The 22,543-nt window shown below is 42.2% G+C and overlaps 1 protein-coding gene across 3 annotated transcripts in view; it reads right to left on the minus strand.

Annotated features, from left to right (window-relative positions):
• The window catches only part of Prim2 (primase, DNA, polypeptide 2 (58kDa)), a 106,113-nt gene that overhangs the window by 61,573 nt on the left and 21,997 nt on the right, over nt 1-22,543 (minus strand). For all 3 annotated transcript variants that reach the window (XM_013019215.1, XM_013019214.1, XM_013019212.1), the window contains exons 5-6: nt 17,198-17,287; nt 15,687-15,824 (exon numbers count right to left, since the gene is read on the minus strand). In XM_013019215.1, coding sequence (XP_012874669.1) covers nt 15,687-15,824; nt 17,198-17,287 — 228 coding nt within the window. The remainder of the gene's footprint in view (nt 1-15,686; nt 15,825-17,197; nt 17,288-22,543) is intronic.

Genomic DNA, 22,543 nt, shown 5'->3' on the forward strand with positions numbered 1-22,543 from the left:
TGAGCGCAGACACACAACCACAGTGTGTGCTGTACTGAGCGCAGACACACAACCACAGTGTGTGCTGTAATGAGCGCAGACACACAACAAATTACTGGCAGAGTATTGGGCGGAATGTTTTTTTCAATCAAACTTGTTTATTTTTTGAACAGGAACAGGAGCCAGAGAGGGGCTTCTCGGAGGTCAGGTCAGGGTCCTGCCTGGGGTCCCTGCCCACACCGCCATTGTGACAGCTGCCTAGTCGCCAGCCTCGAAGGCAGCTTAGACACAGGCTTGCGTGAAGTGTTATGGAAAACAGCAACTCTGAAAGCACATTCCTAAATCCAGAGGCTGTTTTAAGGGTACAAATTATTGAAATTAAAAAGCCGAAGGAAAAACTAACAAAGAAATGAAAATAGGCCTTCAACTTCAAAGTGAAAAAGGAACACCTGATCTTTATTGCAAGGCCGAGTTAGGACCTGCGAGGGCACATTATAAAACTCATCCGTTGTGTAACAAGGCCTCAATGTAGGCTCTCGGAAGACGCGGGGCCTGAACGAATCCCAAAGCCAAGTTCCTCATTAATCATCATTCGGAGGCAGTCGCACTCCAGCATTGAGTCTTTCATCTCATTGTTTAAAATTTCAAGTAAATGGGGCATCCCAAAGATGCACCTGCAAGATACATTTTTCCATTCCTCCCAGCTCCCAGCATCTGACACGCTTGCTAATCTACTCTGAAAGGTCACAGTAGAGGAGAGTTCTGTGGCACCCAGGGAAAATCCTGTTAGCATAAAACACTCCAAATGCATACTAGCCATACAGTAAGGAAGAAATAATTGCATCAAGAAAACAATGTAAACAGTATTATTACCACTGAAATTCTGACCTCTCAATTCTAATAAAATTATTCAGTCTTTTTTATATAGTAATGTGATCTCTAGGTTCTAAATTTCAGTAAAGTAGATAGCTATTTTAATAAAAACATAAAAAAAAGATTCAACATTTAGACTGTAAGAGTTACCTTGTAAATATCTGTCAAATTTGCTTAGAGAAACAAAATAAAGGCAGCAGAGGTGTGGCTCAAGTGTTAGAGCACCAGCTGTGAGGTGACAAAGCCAAATGAAAAAGCATAACCCTGAGTTCAAGCCCCAGTACAGCATAATAAAAAAAATTTAAAAAACAAAAACAAGAAAGAGAATGAGGGAAGGATAGAAGGAAGGAAGGCAGGCAGGAAGGCAGGAAGGAAGGCAGGAAGGAAGGAAGGCAGGCAGGTCAGAAATTCCAAATCTCTAATATCCATACATTCGTCACTAGATGTCAACAAGAAAGAAGCCAGCCAAATAGAGCTTTGTTTCCTTCATCTTTGGATCAAGGATGAAATACCTGTCTACCACTAGGAAGGAAGGGGCAGAAATGCCACCTGGAACCATGTCACAGACAAAGCTAACATCTGGAAACACTTTAAACCTCTGTTCCCATAAAGGAACAATTTGCAGGTCAGGTTCTAAATAACATGACCAGTGAAGTAGCCTTATGTTGAAACCATATCATATGTAATAATATTCAGACCTTCTACAAATTGAAGGTAGAAAAGCAATCAGTTTAAAAATATACAAAAATAACGTCAGAATTGGGCTGGGAATGTGGCTCAGAGGTAGAGTGCTCGACTAGCATGCATGAAGCCCTGGGTTCGATTCCTCAGTACCACATACACAGAAAAAGCCAGAAGTGGCATTTGTGGCTCAAGTGGGAGAGTGCTAGCCTTGAGCAAAAGAAGTTCAGGGACAGCGCCCAGGCCCAGAGTTCAAGCACAGGACTGGCAAAAAAAAAAAAGTCAGAAAAGCCTGGTGCTGGAAGTTCACACCTGTCATCCTTAGCTCCTCGGGAGGCTGAGATCTGAGGATCGAGGTCCAAAGCCAGCCTGGGCAGGAAAGTCCATGAAACACTTATTTCCAATTAGCCATCAGAAAACCGAAGTGGTGCTGTGGCTCAAGTGGTAGAGTGCTTGCCTTACCTGAAGAGCTGAGGGACAGCGCCCAGGACCAGAGTTCAAGCCCCACCAGCGACAATAAAAAATAAAGTGAGAAAAAATTAACCTTTTTAAAAGAAACATGTTTAGAATTCAGCACCTCCTATCTGACTATGCATTTCTACGCCTGGTCTAAGCCAGGGCCCACACTTGTTGATGACAAACCCTTGTAAATGAAGAGTGGCACCGTTGCATCTTTCACACTGCCCCAGCAGCTGTAGAATCTGCTTTAGATGATTGTTTTGAAGGCAGAATTTATGGAGCACAGACTTTCATTTTAAGCAGATAAATTCTATCAGCATATCAAATGTAAAGAGACAGCTCTTTAAATAGAGAAAATGGAAATGTAAAATGGCAGCACTTCAAAACGCAGAAAAATGAAAATCTTGAGTGGCAGGAGCTCTAACCACCAGTAGCTAAGCTTCTCCGTAGGCAATAGTGAAACTGCTGTTGTAAGATAGGAAAGGCTGAAATAAAAGGAAGGAACTCCAGAATTTAAACGACCTGTTATTGAATAGTCTAGCAAAAATGTAAAGCAAGGTCAAACTGTTAGCAATAATCATTATAATACAAGAGAAAACACACTCACAGTAAAATCACAGATGTCACAAACAATTAAATTCTCTACCATTTGCTTACAGCTTACATAATAATGCTTAATGATCACTAAAATGGTAAAAAAAAAAATTTTCTCAAGTTTTCTACACTGGAGAGCTGTCGTCTCAGAAAAACCAAAGAATTTGATAAATCTGTGCAGTTATTCAAACAGACAAATCCAACAGCTAGCCTGATGAACATTTTAAGGAAGAGAGGGTTGTGTCTCTGGTGCTAGACCTTATGATTGAGACTCCAGTTATGGCTACAAAATTTCACTACAATAAGTCTCCAATTAGATATTCCTTCAGTCATTGGACCTCCCACTTTGAGACTGTATTCTATTTTTGTGACCTTTTTCCAAGGTTACAAAAACTCAACGGCCTTTTCTCAGCCTTACAAATCTCTGTAGGATTCGACATGCCTGACAAATGGCTCCTTGGAACTCTCCACTCCCCTCAAGCGTCTCAAACATACCTAATGGCTCTTCATCCTTCCAAAGCATTCCTTTTCACGTCTGCACTCTCTCTCCATCTGCTCCATCTCCTCTCTCCCTGTTCCAGGGGGCTACTTCATCCAATTTCATCGCTCCTCAATCCCATTCTCCTTGCTGAACACTAGAACTGTATTTCTAGTTGCACGGAACAAGCTTTCACAGGTGCATTAATTCTGCGGCACCTCAAACTAAACAAGTCCAACTATCAACACTGTTCTATACATCAAACAGCATCCAAACAGACCTTCCATGGTAACTTTCCTCCAGTTCATCCCAGAATATCATTTGGTATTGGATTTGAGGCCCTAACTTGACTCAGCAACAGCTGGGAGCATGTGCCCAGCCTGATGAGGCTGTGGGGTCACCCAGAAGCCTTGTCTTACCATTAACCTCATCTTCCTCACTGACCCAGCCCTCCGAGGTCCTCAGTACTTCACAGGAAAGCCAGCCAGGGCTGTTCAGAAGAGGGCGTTAGAGGGATAATGGCTAGCTACAAGATGGATGGGAAGATGTAGAGCGCATGCTTGGGTAAGCTCCCAGACCAGGACACAAAGCTTACCTACTGGAAAATGACCAACACTGCTGTTTAGCATCCTACAACAAACTAGAAAGAAATCAGCCCTGCTGGGGAAGCCATTCTTGCAAAGTCGCTGCTGCCACCACCATTAACAACGGAGCAGATTCTTTTCCTCTACTCCAGGCCAAAAAAGTCCTGTCAACAGGCGTCTATCACAGAAGTCTATGCTCTGGCTATAAAAGATGAAGAGACCGAGTGCTGCCTTCTATGCCCTGGTGGACATCGCCTCCAGGTCTTTCTACACTGGCAGGGTGAAACTCACATTAGGTCATTTTCCCATATGTAAGATTACTTAAAAATTGACTTAAATGTGAATGGACTACTACTGCCAGTGCTGCTACTTATCTCTTCTGACAACAGATCTGCCCAAGGTCCTCCCAGTCTGATGAGCTTGTGTCGGCAGCGGACCCAGATCACTTCACTAGAGCAATTCCCCGCTTCCATAACGCCCTGCCCTTGGAGACTGCATCTTTCTCCTAAGACCAAACCCCAAGCAAGTCCTTTCACAAATCACATGCGTCACTACAGACGGAGCAGCTGCAGGGTAAGAGTCAGTCACCACACCCCTATGCACACCAGAGAGAGCTTCTCAGACACCCACTGACTCAGATTCAGCCTGAATTCAACATCCCCTCCATGGCCCGTTCTGTGCTTTCATCCTCTTCCTTCAGTCCACAGTCACCAGACACAGGTCCTCCTACGAATACTGCCACAAACGCACACACCAAGTCCCAACACGTGCACCCAAACTTCATGCCAGGTTGTTCTCAACAGATTTCGTGATTTCTCTTTCTTTTTGTGTTTTCCCCCTATGATTTATCCGTTATCACTGTATTCTATTTTGCTACTCTGGGTATTTTATATACCTTTATCTGAAGGGAAGCGGAACAACAAATCATGATACAGAGGACAGGAGAGGAACCAGTGTAAGAGGGCGAGGGGTGGGGGAGGGGAAGAGGGAGAAAAAGCGGGGGGGGGGGGTAACAAGTTAGCCAATGTAACCATTACCTTACTTATGGAACTGTAACCCCTCTGTACATCACCTTGACAGTAAAATTCAAAACAAAACTGAAACTTTGTGCCAAGTGCAATTATTGCAAGAGTGAATTCAGAAAGGAAAAAGTAAATGTCAACACCCTGTGAGCAGTCCACTCCAAAGGCATTAAATCTCAGTGCTGTAAAGGAAGGAGAGGTGAACGGGCTCCTCGGCACCCTCCCCTTTCTACAGAAGGAGGAGAGTACAGACAGAAAAATGTCCAGGCTGGCAAGCACACTACTCAACTCCTTGTTCCTCCTTGTGGCCATGGCCCAAGGAGGCAATTGTAGAATATTAGCAAATCATTAGAACACAAAAGCATAGGAGAAATGACCTGATCTCATTACTACCCGCAAATGCAGCCTTTTGTCATCCTTTATCTTTTCTAATCCGGGCCTAGGCTTCCTTCTAAATCCACTAGACTAATATAAACATTCTGTAGTTGTGTTTCCACCTTAAAATGCCCCTACATTTTACAGTCTACTAGCTAGTCATTTTCTCCATCCAATCTTACCATTATAGCATTTGCATACAGTGATGTGTAGGCTTTCCTAGCTACAAATACTCTTCTTCTCCTTTGTTTGGCAAGGCATTTATTTTATACTACAATTTCCCTCAAAGCTGCCTAATAGCAGCCTTCTGGCTATAAATATTCACGTATTTCCAATGAGGATAAATTCTTATTTGAGAAAAGACTTATAATTGTTTTGTTCTAGTAGATTAGCAAGGATCGAGATGGCTACACACATACTTGTTAAATGAAAGAAAATGCATAATTCTTTTTCTTTAACCAGTAAAAGGACCTGACTATATTAGTGAGCTTCTATCTTCATTTTAAAGATTAATCGGTGTTGCTTTTACAGTGTATAACAAATCAGGGTTCTTTTATTCCCTGAACTGGTATAGCTCTTGGCTACTGAGTGATGTTCCCGTGATGCTATGCAAATAGCCATCTGCTTACATCACCTAGAAGACAATAAAAACTGCTCATATCAAGAACCCAGCCTAACCTGCTCCAATTATGTAGAGAACTCATTCCACAAATACTGAGTAGGAGTATTTTCACGTGCAGCATATGAAAAATATCAAATACCAGGGCTGGGAAGGTGGCTCAGTGGTAGAGCGCTTGCCTTGCATGCCTGAGGCCGTGGGTTCGATTCCCCAGCACCACATAAGCAAAAAGAAAAAAGCCAGAAGTGGCGCTGTGGCTCAAATGGTAGAGCGCTAGCCTTGAGCTGAAGAGCTGAGGGACAGCGCCCAGGCCCAGAGTTCAGGCCCCACGACGGGGACCCCCCCCAAAAAAAAGAAAAATATCAAATACCAAAGGGCCCTAAAAGGCTGACTGGGAATAAATCAGGTGATCAAAGACCTTTGATGTTAAAAAGAAATGATTCATCAGCAAAAACCGTCCAGACATTCAAAATCTATAGATTCTTTACCAGGTAGTAACAAATGATTCATTATAAAGGATTATTTTGTAGACATCTACACATTTCTATAAATTAGTATTGTTTCACTTAAATAATGAAGATAAAGATAAGAAAAATAGCCGGGCGCTGGTGGCTCACGCCTGTAATCCTAGCTACTCAGGAGGCTGAGATCTGAGGATCATGGTTCAAAGCCAGCCTGGGGAAGGAAAAGTCCATGAGATTCTTATCTCCAATAAACCACCAGAAAACCGAAGTGGCACTGTGGCTCAAGTGGTAGAGCTCTAGCCTTGAGCTGAAGAGCTGAGGGACAGTGCCCAAGGCCTAGAGTTCAAGTCCCACAACTGACAGAAAGAAAGAAAGAAAGAAAGAAAGAAAGAAAGAAAGAAAGAAAGAAAGAAAGAAAGAGAGAGAGAGAGAGAGAAAGGAAGGTTTTGTTTTATATTTGATTAATATTTTGTCACTTACAAAGCACGAATGGTGGTGTAACCTATAATACCAGCTCTTGGACATATTTGCAAGTAATATACCTATAGTTGTACATATATCACATATAAATTATGACAGTTTTCTTGTTTCAGTTGCTCACTCAACAGCCAGTCTCCAAATTTTACAACACACAATGTGGTGTGGCAAACACTGGGAATTCCAAGATAAAAAAAGAACAACTAATTATTACTTAGCCATCACTGAATTAGTCAAGCTCTTCAAATAGGTAAGAACAGTGACCATGCTCAGCTTGCCCAGCTAGCGCTGGGGATGCTCCCGGGCTCTGGCTGATCCACAGCACCAAGCGCAGGTGATCCTCAGCACTGCCACAGAGCTGCCTGGAGCCTCCCGACCTCACCCAATGTGCATTACAGATTCCACAGGGCCAAATCCACATCACTGTGTCACCTTCAGTGCTGCCGGTCAAGTTAGTGCATCTGGTGTCCTGTCCAGCACTTAACAGAGATATTAAGTACATACACATCTTTCAAAGCTCTGGCAACTATTTTGAGTCTTAGAGTAGCTTCTCAATAAACACTATACAGATGAGACAGATACAGAAATATCTGAACAGATGAGAGTTCAAATCATATGTGTCTACTATAATGTTTCATGGGGGTCTCAGCAGAGGAGAAGGTTTGAACACGTTGATTTTTTTTGTTTTTGTTTTGTTGTTTGTTTTGTCAGTCATGGGGCTTGAACTCTTGGCCTGGGCGCTGTTCCTCAGTTCTTCAGCTCAAAGCTAGTGCTCTACAACTTGAGCCACAGCACCACTTCTGGTTTCCTGGTGGCTAGTGGAGATAAGAGTCTCATGGACTTTCCTGCCCAGGCTGGCTTTGAACCGGGATCCTCAGATATCAGCCTCCTGAGTAGGTAGGATGACAGGCATGAGCCACCAGCACCTGGCTCATTGGCAGTTTTTGAATATTCGTTCCTACATCCTCTTTGTGTAAGACATTTTACATCAATGTCCCATTCTTGAGTCACAGTTTTCAGACGCTGTACCTCCACCCTTTCCCATGTAAATGACTGGAGTCCTTCGATCAGCTGCTCCAGGAAGCCAAGCAGCAGGTACGGAGCCACAGCCCAGCAGAGTTCATTAGTGTAGGTTTCCATTTCTCTTGCTGTTTCGATTGATATATTTTACTTTAAGATGCCTCGGGGTTTTATAGACATAAATAGGCTATCTATGAACTTACCCAGCATGGAAAAGATAGCAAATGTCAACTTAAAAGTTCATGCTTTCTTTTATCCACTAGGGCACAATTGTATTCAAACTTAGTCCCCTCCATTTTTTTCTTCTCTGCTAATCTTTTCCCCAGTCATCTATGCCCTTGAATTGTATTACTTATCAAAATTATAGTAAAGGTCAACTTGTCTACCTAAACCTTCACATGGTTTGAGTTTTGCTGCTATTTTCTTTCACTTTTCTTCTCAAAATGACTGCTTTGGAGTAGGTCAATAGCAGAGTTTCTACTGAATGTGGTCTCTCTCCATGCTCCATGTACCTATCTTTACAAAACTTCCATCCATGAGAGGATGTAAACAAGGGACTACTGACATTATTTCCAAATTTATAAAGTGATGGTGTTTTAAAGACATCTGAACATAAGATCCATGACTCTACAATCCCAGTAAGGTAATGAGGCCATCAACAACACAGCTAAATCTTTCTCCTTCTGAGGATAGATAAATTCTACAACTTCATGTCTTTGTTTTTCCAATTTATTTTTATTCCAGGAACTTATTATTATTAGCTTCGTTATTAGTATTATTATTAATATCTTATTATTTAATGGAAAGTCCCCTTAAAACTTCCAGTGCCTAACTCTTCTAGCTAAAGGCTCCAAGAGTTTTTATTTATTTATTTATTTTGGGGGGTCCAGTCATGAGGCCTGGGCGCTGTCCCTCAGCTCTTCAGCTCAAGGCTAGTGCTCTACCACTTGAGCCACAGCACCACTTCCGGCTTTTTTCTTTTTGCTTATGTGATGCTGAGGAATCGAACCCAGGGCCTCATGCATGCAAGGCAAGCGCTCTACCACTGAACCACCTTCCCAGCCCCTCCAAGAGTTTTTTACATAATGTCTGTTTCTTCAACAGGAACTAACAGCAGCAACAGACTACTTCTCCTATCAAGTTCGCCAAGATACTTTTTTTTTTTTTTGGGGGGGGGGGTAGGTAGGTCATGGGGCTTGAACTCTGGGCCTGGGCGCTGTCCCTGAGCTCTTCAGCTCAAGGCGAGTGCTCTACCACTTGAGCCACAGCGCCACTCCAGTTTTCTGGTGGTTGACTGGAGTTAAAAGTCTCAGGACTTTCTTGCCTGGGCTGGCTTTGAACCGTGATCCTCAGTAGCTAGGATTACAGGCGTGAACCACAGGTGCCCATCTTAGCCAAGAATTTTTCTATGGAATCCATACAGCTGAAGAGTGGAAGCAGCCATTCCATACACCGCTCAGGGAGGCTACTGGTGATGTACAAGAAAGCAGTTCCATAAGTGAATCACAAGTTTGCAGATATTTAGGCATTCCCATACATGCACATATCAGAAATGGCGGCAAGAGCTCAAGAGGGGCCGTCAGGCAGGGCAACGGCCCCTCCGGGAAGCAGTAAAGGCTGCGCATTCCCGTCACCCCGGCTGGGCTGAGGACCGGGCAGACCACGAGTGCCTGGGCAGTAGGACAAGTCCCAACGTCCACTGTCCACTGCTCAGGAGTGTCAGCAATCTGCATTTAGTGTTCCACTCGATGAAGGAAAGATCAACCTCAACATTCAGTGAATACCTACTGAATTAGGAAAGAAACAGGACTAGCCAGTAACCTGACTGCACTTCTATTCAAAGGCTTCTATGGACTCACAACATTCTTAGTTTTAGTTTCTCTCCCAGTTACACTAAAATATAAACTCCAGATTCCTTATTGGTCCAACACCGTCTCTTCTTTTTCCAACATAATGATCCAATCCATTTGCTGAAACTCTAAGGTGTGTTTCATTAATTCGCTAACAATCCGCTCACCTCCCTTGTCCACATCGCTCATACCCTTCACGCACACCACGTCCTGCACTGGCTGCACCTCACCCCACCGATCAGCTCCGTCAATCACTCTTGTGACAGTCAATCCAATAATACATAGACTGCCGGACTCTCAACCCCTAATCCTTGGCCTACCTTTACCAAAAATGGTTGATGAAATAAAATGCCTACTCTTCCAAACAAAGGTTAGGAGACACAGTTGTGGCTATAGAGATATAAGCAAGGTTTTGGTGAGGCAGGGGAGATAAAGGGAAGTACTTCTGAGAAAGCATCTGACCCCATGACAAAGAGTAGAGAGAAAGATGATTTCTCCCTATAAATCCATCTAAACAGGATGCTCTTCCTACTATCACTGAGAGGCAGGCATGAGTAGTGAGGAGACACAACGATGAACAAATTGCTATCTCAAAACGACCAACTCAGAAAGGGAATGGGACAGATAGCCAAGCTAGAACTCCAGTACCACCAAGAAGGGAAGCAGGCAGGCAGGCAGGGAGGGAGGGAGAGAAGCTGGCCGGAGAGAGGAGGATAGAAAACACTGAAGTCATCAAGACAAAGAAACTTTCATGATTTTCAGTATGTTGTTTTTTACAATGTTAAACAAAAAAGTAAGTCTATAAAACTATTAAACATGATTATGAAGCTTTGAGCTATTGAAAGAAAAGATTATAATGCAAATTGTTACTTTCTTTCTCTGGACTTAGAGCTGCCTTACCCAAATCCCAAACTCTAGTAGTTCGGTCTTCCCTCCAAGACTGAATGTTTTGTTTTCTGTCTATCATTTTAGTCCTTGATAATCAACTCAATAACTATAGCTTTTGTAATGGAATGCTTACCGAAGAGATCTGACTCCTGCTTCAAATTTATTAGCAGATAATCTGTCTCCTATATCTTCTTTCAGATTCAATTCCTCCATTTTCTAGATCATTACTCCATTCACTCTTCAATTTAATAAGTCCATTGACATTGTTCACCAGGGTATTTTGCAATTCATTAAATCTAGTAAATGAACAAAACCATAGTGGCACAAAGAATAATCATGAAATTTTAACCAAGGACTATTTGATTGAAAGATTTTATTTCTAAATTCTCCTAACCATATGATAAGCTTCTATTTTAAAACAAGGCTTATTTCAATTAGCATCATTGTATGTGGTCATATGTACAGACATATACTAATTACTGCAAATGAGGTAAACTATGGAGCCTATGTTTCTTAGGGTCTGCTTTGCTTCACTTAAAATGACTTTTCCCAAGTCTTTCCATTTCCTTATAAACAGGGCAATGTCTTTCTTTCTGATGGAAACATAGAATTCCATTGTGTATACAAAACACCACATTTTCTTGATCCATTCATCTACTGAGGGCATCTGGGTTGTTTGCATATCTTTGCTATGGTAAATAGTGCTGCAATGAATATGGTTGTGCTGGTAGCTTTAGTATAGCCTTGTTTGTGGTCATTTGGGTAGATGCCCAGGAGTGGGATTGTTGGATCATGGGGAAGATCTATGTTTATTTAGTCTTTTGAAGAACCTCCATACTGCTTTCCAGTGTTTGAACCAGTTTACTTGCTAATAGAAATGAGCTCCAAGATATGGAAACAAGAGGTTTTAGGTTTTGTGGGGTTTTTTTAAGGTACTGTTGTGAAGTTATTTCTTCTTTCTTTTTTCCCCTTGGGTTTATTCCCTGTTGTCAGTTTTATATTTTGGTACCCCATGTCCTGAATACACTTTTATCTGATTTGGGGAAAGGGAATAACAAAATGGTCAGACAAAGGAAAAAAGTGAACCAATGCAACAGCGTACTCACAAGATACTGTGTTGGAAATAAACTTTACAACTTGGGAGGGAAGGGAGTTGGGGGAGGGAAATAGGAGAAAACAAGGGAGGGGATAACAATGTTCAATGAGAAATATACTCATTACCTTACTTAGGTAACTGTAATCCCTCTGTGTATCACCTTTACAATAAAATTAAATTAAATTTCAAAAAAGCAAGGCTTAAAACACTAATATTATAACCTAATACCTTGTATTTAAACAAATCCTCAAATATAAAATTAGTAAAAGACTATATAACATATCAGGAGTCTCATAAAACATTACTTCTACTTTTAAGGTGCCTATAAAGGGGCTGGGAAGGTGGCTCAGTGGTAGAGCCCTTGCCTTGCATGCATGAGGCCCAGGGTTCAATTCCTCAGCACCACATAAGCAAAAAGAAAACAGCCGGAAGTGGTGCTGTGGCTCAAATGGTAGAGCGCTAGCCTTGAGCTGAAAAGCTGAGGGACAGCGCCCAGGCCCAGAGTTCAGGCCCCACGAATGGACCCAAAAAAAAAAAAAAACAACAAAAAGGTGCCTATAAAATTTTAGGGGAAGCAAGACTGTGCATTTAGTTATTCTTAGTTCTACTATTACTTGATTCTTTTTAGAACAAACTAGTCTAAACTTTCATTGTAAGACAGAGTCTATACTCCCTGACAAATTCCTAAATGTGTATAAGCAATTAAGCAGTCAAGCAGTGAAATGTGAAGATCCGGAATTGGAAACTAGTATGTGAATAGTACCCACCCAATTGAAAAGAGGAAAAGAAGATGAATGGCCAGGATCTGGCAGTCCAGACTGTAGACAAGGAGAAAACTCACGCTCTACTCCCTACCTCTCAAAAAGAGGCAAAGCTAAGTGATAGGCTAAACCTGCAAGAGTCTTGCAAAACCAGGTCACAGCTGACACAAAAGCCTTTGTAAGGAAATAAGCAAATGTGAGTGATTTAATACAGTAGGTACACAATCCTATTTCTGTAAAGTTGATTGAAGCAGCACAGTGCTTTCTTTGACTTAAATTCCTAAGTGTCCTATGTATGTGAGTGAGTTCTCTCTGGTTCTTATTCTTTCTCTAATTAGGCTGAAGCAGATGCCCAAATGCACGCACCTACATGATTGCTACTTTTCAATGCTTGATCACTGTTTAAAAAATTACACTCAGCACTTTAGCAATCCTAGAACATTTTTTATACTCCTACATCTCCTTTGTAAAATTTTTAAATTGGAAAAATAACAGGTGATACAAATAAATTTTTGCTCTAAGAGAGTAGATCTATCAAAGAATTGAAATTACAAGTGTCCCTCACACAGTAGTTCAGTATTCACCTGTTTCCTAGCAACTGAATCTCTGATATTTCCTCATGACAACTAGGCAGCTGGGATACAATTTGTGATTCAGTGCAACTCAAAGAGACAATGAAAACAACACAGCTCAGTTTTTTTTTTTAAATGAAGTATAAATAATATATAAAACTAAGGCATTTCCTAGCCCATCTAGGCTGAGGTTTTAAAATTTAAGTACTGAATATGGTAAGTGATTGTGGAATAGGATGCATATGGTACGTACAAAAGAGGAGAAATCTGACCATTGCTGAGAGTGACAGAAGAAAACCCCAAAGGTGGTCAGGGAAGCAGAGACCCGAGGAGGCCTCTGGAGTCCAGACCTGAGCAATGAAGCCACCGCTCTCAGCACAGCTATCATTTACATGAGCTAATGCTGCATGGTAAGCTTCAAAGCAAAACGTAGAATTCACACCTCTTATACTCCAGAGATACACCGTCAAAAGAATAACAATTAACCTTTGCACCCAACTTCAACAGTTCTCCAGAAGTATTCTTCAGAAGTATTCTGGTCACAGGCATTTGCAGTGGAGACTTCACACTCAGGCTATGCAATCCTTCTGACCACAACTGTTTCCATGTACAGCTGGAATTACATCCCCCAAAATTTCACCTCAGAGGGTGACCTCATTGGGAAACAGGGCCACTGCAGATCTATTTAGTTAAAAATGAAGTAACATAAGGGAAGCAGAGTGACTGACATCTTTATAGAACATGGAAATCTGGTACCCACAAGAGAACCCCAGGTACAAATGGCACAGAGTCATGTTTTCACAAGTCAGGAGACTACCAAAAGCTAGAAGGGACATCGGGGATGGAGCCGCCCCTAGCACCTTCTGAGGGAGCACGGATGCTGACATGTGCATTTGGAGTATCTCTCCTGCAGACCATGAGAAAACATATCTCTTTGCTGTGTCTCTCCATTTGGGGTCCTTTGCTGTGGCAGTCCTAGGAAACCAATACAGCTTGTGACTTGAGTCATTCCAAGCACTATAAATATTAAGATTAAGAAAAGAAATTCTGAGGGGCTGGGAAGGTGGCTCAGTGGTAAAGCGCTTGCCTTGCATGCATGAGGCCCTGGGTTCGACTCCTCAGCATCACATAAGCAAAAAGAAAAAAGCCGGAAGTAGTACTGTGGCTCAAGTGGTAGAGTGCTAGCCTTGAGCTGAAGAGCTGAGGGACAGCGCCCAGGCCCAGAGTTCAGGCCCCACGACCGGACCCAAAAAAAAAAAAAAAAGAAAAGAAATTCTGAGGGGAAAAAAGCATGCTATTGGATAGAAAGCTGTATGGGTATAAAACCTGAGCCAGTGGCAGCCACTCTGCTACCAGAAGTTGATGGATGGACAAATCACATGCAGAGGGTGCAAACACTGCAAGAGCATGCCTGATGCTCACACTTCTCTGGACCGGGAGTGACCAGCATTGTGAGCTGGCCAACTCCACTTACTGTGCCAGTGCTGATCCCAAGCAAGGTCTCAGGATGCTGTCTGCTACCAGAAACAGAATTCTACTTAAATATGAGTTCACAAGTTAGCGTATGAAACGTATCCCATATAGTAAGAAGTCACAGAGGCACCAGAGCGGGTAAACTCAGTACTTACCTGACATCACTAAGGATTCACTCCTTAGTGAAGGTCTAGCTTCAGTGTTATCACAACATGCCTCCAGCAGTTTTTTTGTTTTGTTTTTCTTGGTTATTTTTGGTCGGTCTTGGGGCTTGAATTCTGGACTTGGGCGCTGTCCCTACGTTCTTCAGCTCAAGGCGAGCGAGCGCTCTACCACTTGAGCCACAGCGCCACTTCCACCTCCAGCAGTTTTACACCAGAAAATACTCCAACTTTTAATTCAAAAAGAAAGCTTGGCATATGCTTACACAATAACCAGTACAGGTTTAAAAAGCTGCCTCATTATACTTCCACATTAAGTACAGAGAAGTACTTTTAATGTTTTTTTTTATTGTAGAAATACTGTACAGAGGGATTACAGTTACACGAGTAAGGTAATGAGTACATTTCCTATCAAGCATTGTTACCTCCTCCTTTGTTTTCCCCCTATCATCCCTTCCTTCCTTACCTCTCTAATCCTCCCTCCTCCTCCCCAAGTTGTAAAGTTCATTTTCAACATAGTGTCTTGTACATCTCATTGTTACAACAGGTCAACCTGTATCCTTATTTCTGCATTTTGTTATTTCCCTTCCCCTCCCCCAGAGAAGTATTCTTTTAAAAAACTAGACTAAGTTAAAAGACAACAATACAAACAGCGCATACCTTTAAGATATCAGAACTCAAGAGTTATGCTTTCAACAAACTACTTAAAATGCACCAACTCTATTATCTGTTCAATGCAGCTGCCTCTGATTTCACTCAGCACTGGGCTGTTTATTGAACACTAGCTTATCCCCATATTTACTACTTTAAAGACTTCCTTCTAGGACTGAAGATATAGTTCAGTGGTAGACTGCTTTTCTACTGTGAGTGAGGCTCTGATGCTGCAAAAAATAAATAAGTAAAACAGAATAATAAAAAAAATTGAAGGCATTCTTCTATACTGCAAAATATTAGTTCAGGACAGAAAACCAGGGGCCATGTCCACTCAAAGCCACATGATTATTAAGATGCATACAAGAAACCGAGCCTCAAGGAAAACAGATGTCACAAAGAAATCCACAGAGGTCACCCACAAAATTGATCATTCATCATTAGATGGGGGAAAAGAACCTAGTGATTCTAAAATTAACAGTATAACATCATAAGCAACCTAAAAGTCACTATGAAAATTAAGTTGACATATCCCCCCAAAAGAAGCACAAATAAAATGTTATTTAAAATATGAACACATCGAATACACAAATAAAGTGGAAAACTTACTGCCAACGCCTTGGATAGTTTGGCTCTAAACTCATTCAGAACAATGGCCACAATGTCCTTAGATGGCACATAAGCAAAGCCATCTTCCAAGTACACCTTTCTCCCTCGAAACAAATCCAGAGCATCAGCAAAAGGGACCTGAATTCAGAGAGAAACCAGGAATAGGTGAGTACCTGTTATGAGGAAATGAATGAGATCTAGACAAAGAAGTTCAGTAGTTCCATCAGAACCAAAATAAAGGTAAAGGATCATTTCACGCCTAAAAACTAAGCAATGAGCAAGTAGAAAAGAGTAGCAACAAAAATTAATTTCAGATGTTTCAACAACCAACAATAAGCTAAGTACCAGGGATGCACACCACTGGTACTGGTAGTTACCCTGGAGGCTGAGATCTGAGGATCACAGTTCAGAGACAGTACAGGCAGTAAAGTCTACGAGAATCTTAACTCCAATACTAAAAAGGCCAGAAGTAGAACTGTGGCTCAATTGGTATAGCACTTGAGCCACAAAAGTTCAGGGATGGTACCCATAGTCTGAGTTCAAGCCCCAGGACCAGCACAATAACAACACAACAACAGCAATAACAACAGTAACAATAAACAGACAAATTAGAATGCTTTCTTTTATTCCTAACCTACAGATTTACAAATTGGAATGCCCAGGATTTCAAACTTTTACTTCAAAATTTCTAAGCATGTTAAATTTGCCTCATGCATAGAACAGAATTCTAATTTGAATACAACAGTCTCAGTGCTGAAAATTACTTGGAAGCAAAGTAATTCCAAATTCTTTCATTACGTTTCCATTCCTTTCCTAGAGAAATATAGTGAAAAAGCTAATCTCCACCCTATGAAGTAATAAGCATTTAATTTTATTAAAATAAATATTTATGTATTTTTCTAAAAAATGCAGATTTTTACAAACTCTGAACTATACTAAAAAATTTTAAAACATGAGCAGAATTTATTAGTTAACTATGAAAATGATCCTTACTCTCCAAGTTGCCTTTCTCCTTTTTAAAATAAGGTTAAAAATCAGGTGAACCTAATCTCCAAATTGGCTATTAATCCAAGCTTTAGGGAAGAGTGAGCTCTAGATGCCTATGATTCTTTGTACATGACATTTTACACTATAGGCACATCATATATCTTTTAAACAGGTAGCTTTCAATAACTGTACTGATTTTTGTAACCACAACACAGTCTCTGTCCCCATAAAGTTTAATTAGGTGAGAAAAGCAAGAGAGACACCTACAGAAAAGCAAACAGCTCTACAGGATAGAGCTGTGCATGGCACAACCCTCAATGGACGAGCATTTCTTTGGCAGCATGGCAGCGGTGGTTAAGAGGGCCAGCATCAGTGTCCCATACCCTTCGGGTAAGGGGGTGCGTGCTGGAGGGGGAACAGCTGTGGTGGGGGCAGGATGTTGGGAAGGTTGAACTACAGGTGCAAATCAAGCTCTGTAGTCCATGTTAAACAAATCCTAGGAAATGTTTTAAATGTTCACATACCTTATACACCGACTCCAAGTCCAGCTTAATCCCCCCAGACGACGAGGCAATAATGTCCTGGTCTCGGTGAGTCTTCTCGGCATCACTTATCTAGGTAAAGAGATACATTACATTGTTTAAAAGCCTCATGGCACTGGGATGGTTCAAATAGGAGAAAAGACAATGTTGGTGAGGGTGTGGAGACAGGAATTCTCATGTCATGGAAGGGAAGGTAAATGGTATAGCCACTCTGTTCAACTATGTGACAGTTTCTAACACCCAAAGGATGAGAAAATATGAGACTCCAAAAAGATGTATGTGGTTGTACTTACCGTAAGTGGAAAAACGACAACTGTTAACAAATACTGAGCTCTGGCTGATGACGTGCATGCAGCACTATTTCCTATTAACAAATACTGAGCTCTGGCTGATGACGTGCATGCAGTAGTATTTCCTGGGAGGTACGCTGGTTTCTGCAGCTTACCATGTCTGATGAGTGCAGTGCGTGAAGGGAGGATATACGGTCAAATGAACCCTAGAGTGAGACATAAACTGTGGAGTGCAGGTGGGTCTTCACACGTGGCTTACTTGGTTTTAATTCCATCTCATACTTGTTCACTGCAGCAAGCCTGGTTACGAGACCCTGTCACCTTACTAGCTGAATGGAGAGAACCCGCTCTTCCGGAGGGTGTTTGCTGACTGAGGACAGCAAGCGAGGTTGCCAGCCATGACTCACAAGCAAGCACACCGCGCTTCCCATCACACGCAGGCTGCTCTGGGTGGAGACGCAGCTCCTGAAGGTCCAGAGATGATACTCAGCCTCTCCTGGATTCATTTTCAATCCACAAAGACCCTGAGCCTTCAAACCTGGGCCACCATTCACAATCCCCACCTCATTCCTGTGGGGACACTCAGGGACTGGTGCCCAAGTGTGCCAATGGTGTGCATCCACGCAGTAACACAGTCCTATATACTGTGTGTCAAGCAGTGTGCCAGTGGTATGCATCCACGGAATAACACAGTCCTATACACTGTGTGTCAAGCAAACATCCATTGGGCTTTAACTATTTTGGTAATGTAATCATTCTTTATTTAATAAACAGTTTTACATGTGGTCGTGCTAAGAGAAGAAGCCTGACTCGTTTTTTCCCCATGTTTGTCATTAAACCAGGTAGCACGATATCTTAGTTCGCTGAAAGCTCTGCAGAGTTTGTAGAAGGAACGCAGAATGGCAAGCGGGTGGTCGTGCGTACACCAGTGCGTCCTCACTCACGGAGGGCTGCTCACTAACTGTTCACCTGCGGAACCTACCGACCGGCGGAACTCAGGCGCAGCCATGTGACTTGATCTGGCCAGGAGTGGTGTGCATCGCATCTAAGCAAAGCCTATAATCATGAGGCCGTCCCAGCCCTCTCCCTCTCTGCTATACCAAGCGGAAGTCCAGTCTGCAGGCCACGCAGAGTAACACAAGGCAAGGCTGCAGGTGGGCTGTGGAGCAGAAGCACCACACTGCTACAAGTCACTGAGGCTCACATTTGTCACCAACACATGGCCTACCCTGACTTGAACTGTGTTCTTCATGTGCTTGGCCTAACACATTCTTGCCAACAATATAAACTGCAAGTGTCACTATACATTATGTACTTAAATAAAATGCATAGGTCAGAAAGCTCTGAAAACTGGCTAAGAAGATCTGCAGTCCCAGAGAGAAAAAGAATGGAAATTTTAAACACTAATAACTGAGATTAAGCTGGGTACCAATGGCTCACGCCTGTAATCCTAGCTACTCAAGAGACTGAGATCTAAGGATTGCAGTTCAATGCATGAGACTCTTATCTCCAATAAATTACTCTGAAAATGTGGGAAGTGGTGCTGTGGCTCAAGTGGTAGAGCGCTAGCCTTGAGCACAGAAAGGCTTAGGGACAGAGCGCAGGTCCTGAGTTCAAGCACCAGGACTGGCCAGAAAAAAAAAAAAGAAAAAAGAAAAGGAGAAAAAGAAAAAAACAACAGAGCTTTCCAGAATTAATAAATGATAGTCATCTTTAAATTGAATAAGTCTGTGAAACTCAAGAAGGATAAAAAAATTTTTTAAATCCCCACTCCTCAGTAAAACGGAATCAAACCGCATCTTAAAAGGAGCTCAGAGCAGGGTGGCTATGTTACATTACGGCCATTACGGTTAAGACTAACAGCTGACTTCTCAGTGGGAAAAGTGAAAGCCAAAGATAGTAGAATGGTTTAACTTAATATGTTAAAAGAAAACACGTGTCCACATAGAATCCTACATCCAGCAAACATTGCATCTGATAAAGAACGAAATCTCCAAACTCCTCGTGGTTATCATTTGAGTAAAAAGCTTTCTCATCCAGACCAAAAGGAAAAAAAGGCAAAGTAATAAAACCTAAAAATGCACCCAACTACTGAACAGCTGAATGCTTGGAAAGATGAGCATTTGGCACTTCCGGCTATCTCCTTTATTCTCATAACCACTTTTTATGTTGCTGATGAGTTAGTTATGCAACCCTGTCGTGGTTCTTCAGGCAGACAAGATCATTCGCGGGCAGTGACCTCTAACCACATGAGAGCACCCCTACACACACACACAACCGTGCTGTCCCTAGGTGGAGAAATATTTTGTGACAATCAATAGCTCAAGACTGACTCCTAGGAACATAATTCATCTTTACCCATTTTCTTTCAATGTCTTAATATAAAATACTAGGTTAATAAATCCTCTACTCCTGCCTTGCTGAACCTTTTAATCAGTAAAAAATGTAAGAACACGAATAGTTAAGTATTTTCTACAAGTCACATGAGGTTTATTCCCCACCCCAACCCGCTTTCCTATGAACTACCATCATCCAGACCTTGAAACCTACAACTGTTTCTTTAAAACCAAACTATTTATTTCAAGCACTCAGTTAATTGGGAGAATGCCAGCTTCTCCACAGTTTTCTGCAACTGAGCTTCCAATTTTCTTCTTTATGACATTTCCCGTATGTTATCTTCTGCAGTAACCTTTTGGTGCACAATTAAAGGTCGACCAAACTCAATCTTCTTTGAGACTCCAACTGGCAAATGTCTTCCAAATAAACAAGAAAAAGTAATTTTCTTTCCTCACTTTTAAAATGCAGCCCAGTAGAAACGTTCAACTTTACTTGGTTTGAAGTTTTTAAACTATGCAGCATCTTGATCACTGAAACCCAGCGACTTCAGAGAGCACTACCCACAGTCAGGAAGAGCTGGCCATGGTACTTCTGCTGTACTCAGACATCCACTGTGAACACACAAGGACTAGGTCCCTGACTGCTGGCAGCCCTGAGCTTAGGCCAGCCCGAGGCCTAACTCCCCAAACCCTAAAAGGCTGAGATGTACAGCTCCAGGCTGGAAAAGAGATAGATACACAGATCCAGGTACTGGTTGAAGCAAGATCTGGGCTCTCAAAGCCAGCAGCTTCTGGCTGTTGCCCTGAGAAACGAAGGCTTACCCCTCCAAGCTTTCAAAGCAGAGACGTACAGCTCTAGGTACTCAAGTTAGAGGCTTATTTCAAGAAGCTAGAAATGCCAGCAACCCAGACAGTAGCTAGTGAGACAGTTCCAAAGCCCAGCTCTTAGCCTTTGGCGGTGCTGGGGAATGCGTCGGAGACCAGGGCTTACCAGCTTTCACCTTAAGACTTTTCTTAGTCTCTCGCCATTCCAGTCTCACCTCTCCAGAGCTTCTGCCCTCTGGCGCTCTTTAGCTGCCTTCTCCATGTTGCTGGGTGGGTTTGGAAGTACAAAGCCCAGAGCTCTTCAAATTACAGCGCTATCCCTACCCACATTCCTACAATGCTTTCTCTGTTCCAAATCAGCCCTGTTCCTACCTACAGTCCCAGAATGCTTCAGTGCTTCATGTGCACATAAAATATAAATGCAACTGGAGGTGTGGCTCAGTGGAGAATATCTGCTTACAAGCATAGGGCCCTAAGTTTAAAACTCAATAGTGGACACATAAAAGGCTTTTACTAGAGAAACCTTTTGCTGTGGTAGAGCACAAGGTAAGCAATAAGGTTAGAGAGCAACCAAACAAGAGAAGGTCCTGAGTTCAGTACTAGCAAAAAAAAAAAAGGGGGGGGGGAGGAGAGGGAGGAAGAGAGGGAAGTAACGCATGATGCAGCAGCTGTGATGCCCCTCAGAAGAGATAGTGTTATTTCTTTGGGTCTTCAGGCATAGTAACACTAAACACTGGTAAGGAACAGCACTATCTGCCCTGCCCAGGGGCCACTTTTCTCTGCCCACCAATTGACAACCCTCCTTCTACAATTCAACACGGGAGCATAAGTGCTGATGAGTTTTGTAAGCAAGAGCATTAACATGACTCTCTCTTACATACAGGTACGGAAATAGGACAAAGAAACCAGGGGAAATTATTTTACAAAGAAGAGAGAGAGACAAGGAGGGAAACAGAGGAAGTAAGGCTGATGGGATACATTGTATACCTATGTGGAAATGTCACAATGCAAGCCCTTTTGTACAACTAAGGTATGCTAGTTTAACAACAAAAGAAGGTTAAAATCGGTGGTGACATGGCATACTCCTATGGAGTACCCACTAGAGCGAGGTGAGGCTGAAAACTTGTTAAGAGAGTAAGTATTAAGTATGTACATTTAACCACAACATGAACGAGGTTCTTGTTGTTGTTGTTGCTTTGTTTTGTTTGTTACGTAAGAGCCGAAACTGGAGCCACACACATGCTCTAACCACTGAGATATCCTGCCAGCCCAATTCATAAACACCTCCACCCACCACACCAGTTATAATGACCTCTTAGAAGCAAAGTATTCCTCAGCCTAAGTACTCTTGTTATCTGCACAATACTTGGTTGCTAGGCTAAGTTTCTCCATACTACTGATACAGAATATAAACTATATCACATTCCTTCTTTAGGAGCAGAAATTCTTTCCAAGCACCTGCCTACCAAACAGGAAGTCCCGAGTTCAAACCCTAGCACTGAAGAAAACATTTCTCTGCTTTTCATTCTTAACAGCAATGATATCTATATTTACTTTAATCACAGAAATTGTTAGTCATATAAAGCTTCCAGATGAGCTAAAATTGGACAACCTACTTTGCAAATTCCAGACAATCTAGTCTGCAGGTGGACTGGATGTGAAACAGAAACGCTGTTCATGCTCTGAAGTTAGAATAAACTATTTCAGAGGGCTTCTGGACTTGAGATACGGGAGAGACAAACCCGGAACTCTCTGGACATAAGATACGGCACACGTGGACCTGGAACTCTCTGGACGAGAGATCACAGCATGCAGGAACCTGGAACTCTCTGGATGTGAGAGGCAGCATAGTCAGACCTGGAACTCTGTGTATGTGA

This window comes from Dipodomys ordii, unplaced genomic scaffold, assembly GCF_000151885.1.
Source record: "Dipodomys ordii isolate 6190 unplaced genomic scaffold, Dord_2.0 Scaffold44, whole genome shotgun sequence".
Taxonomy (NCBI): Eukaryota; Metazoa; Chordata; class Mammalia; order Rodentia; family Heteromyidae; genus Dipodomys; species Dipodomys ordii.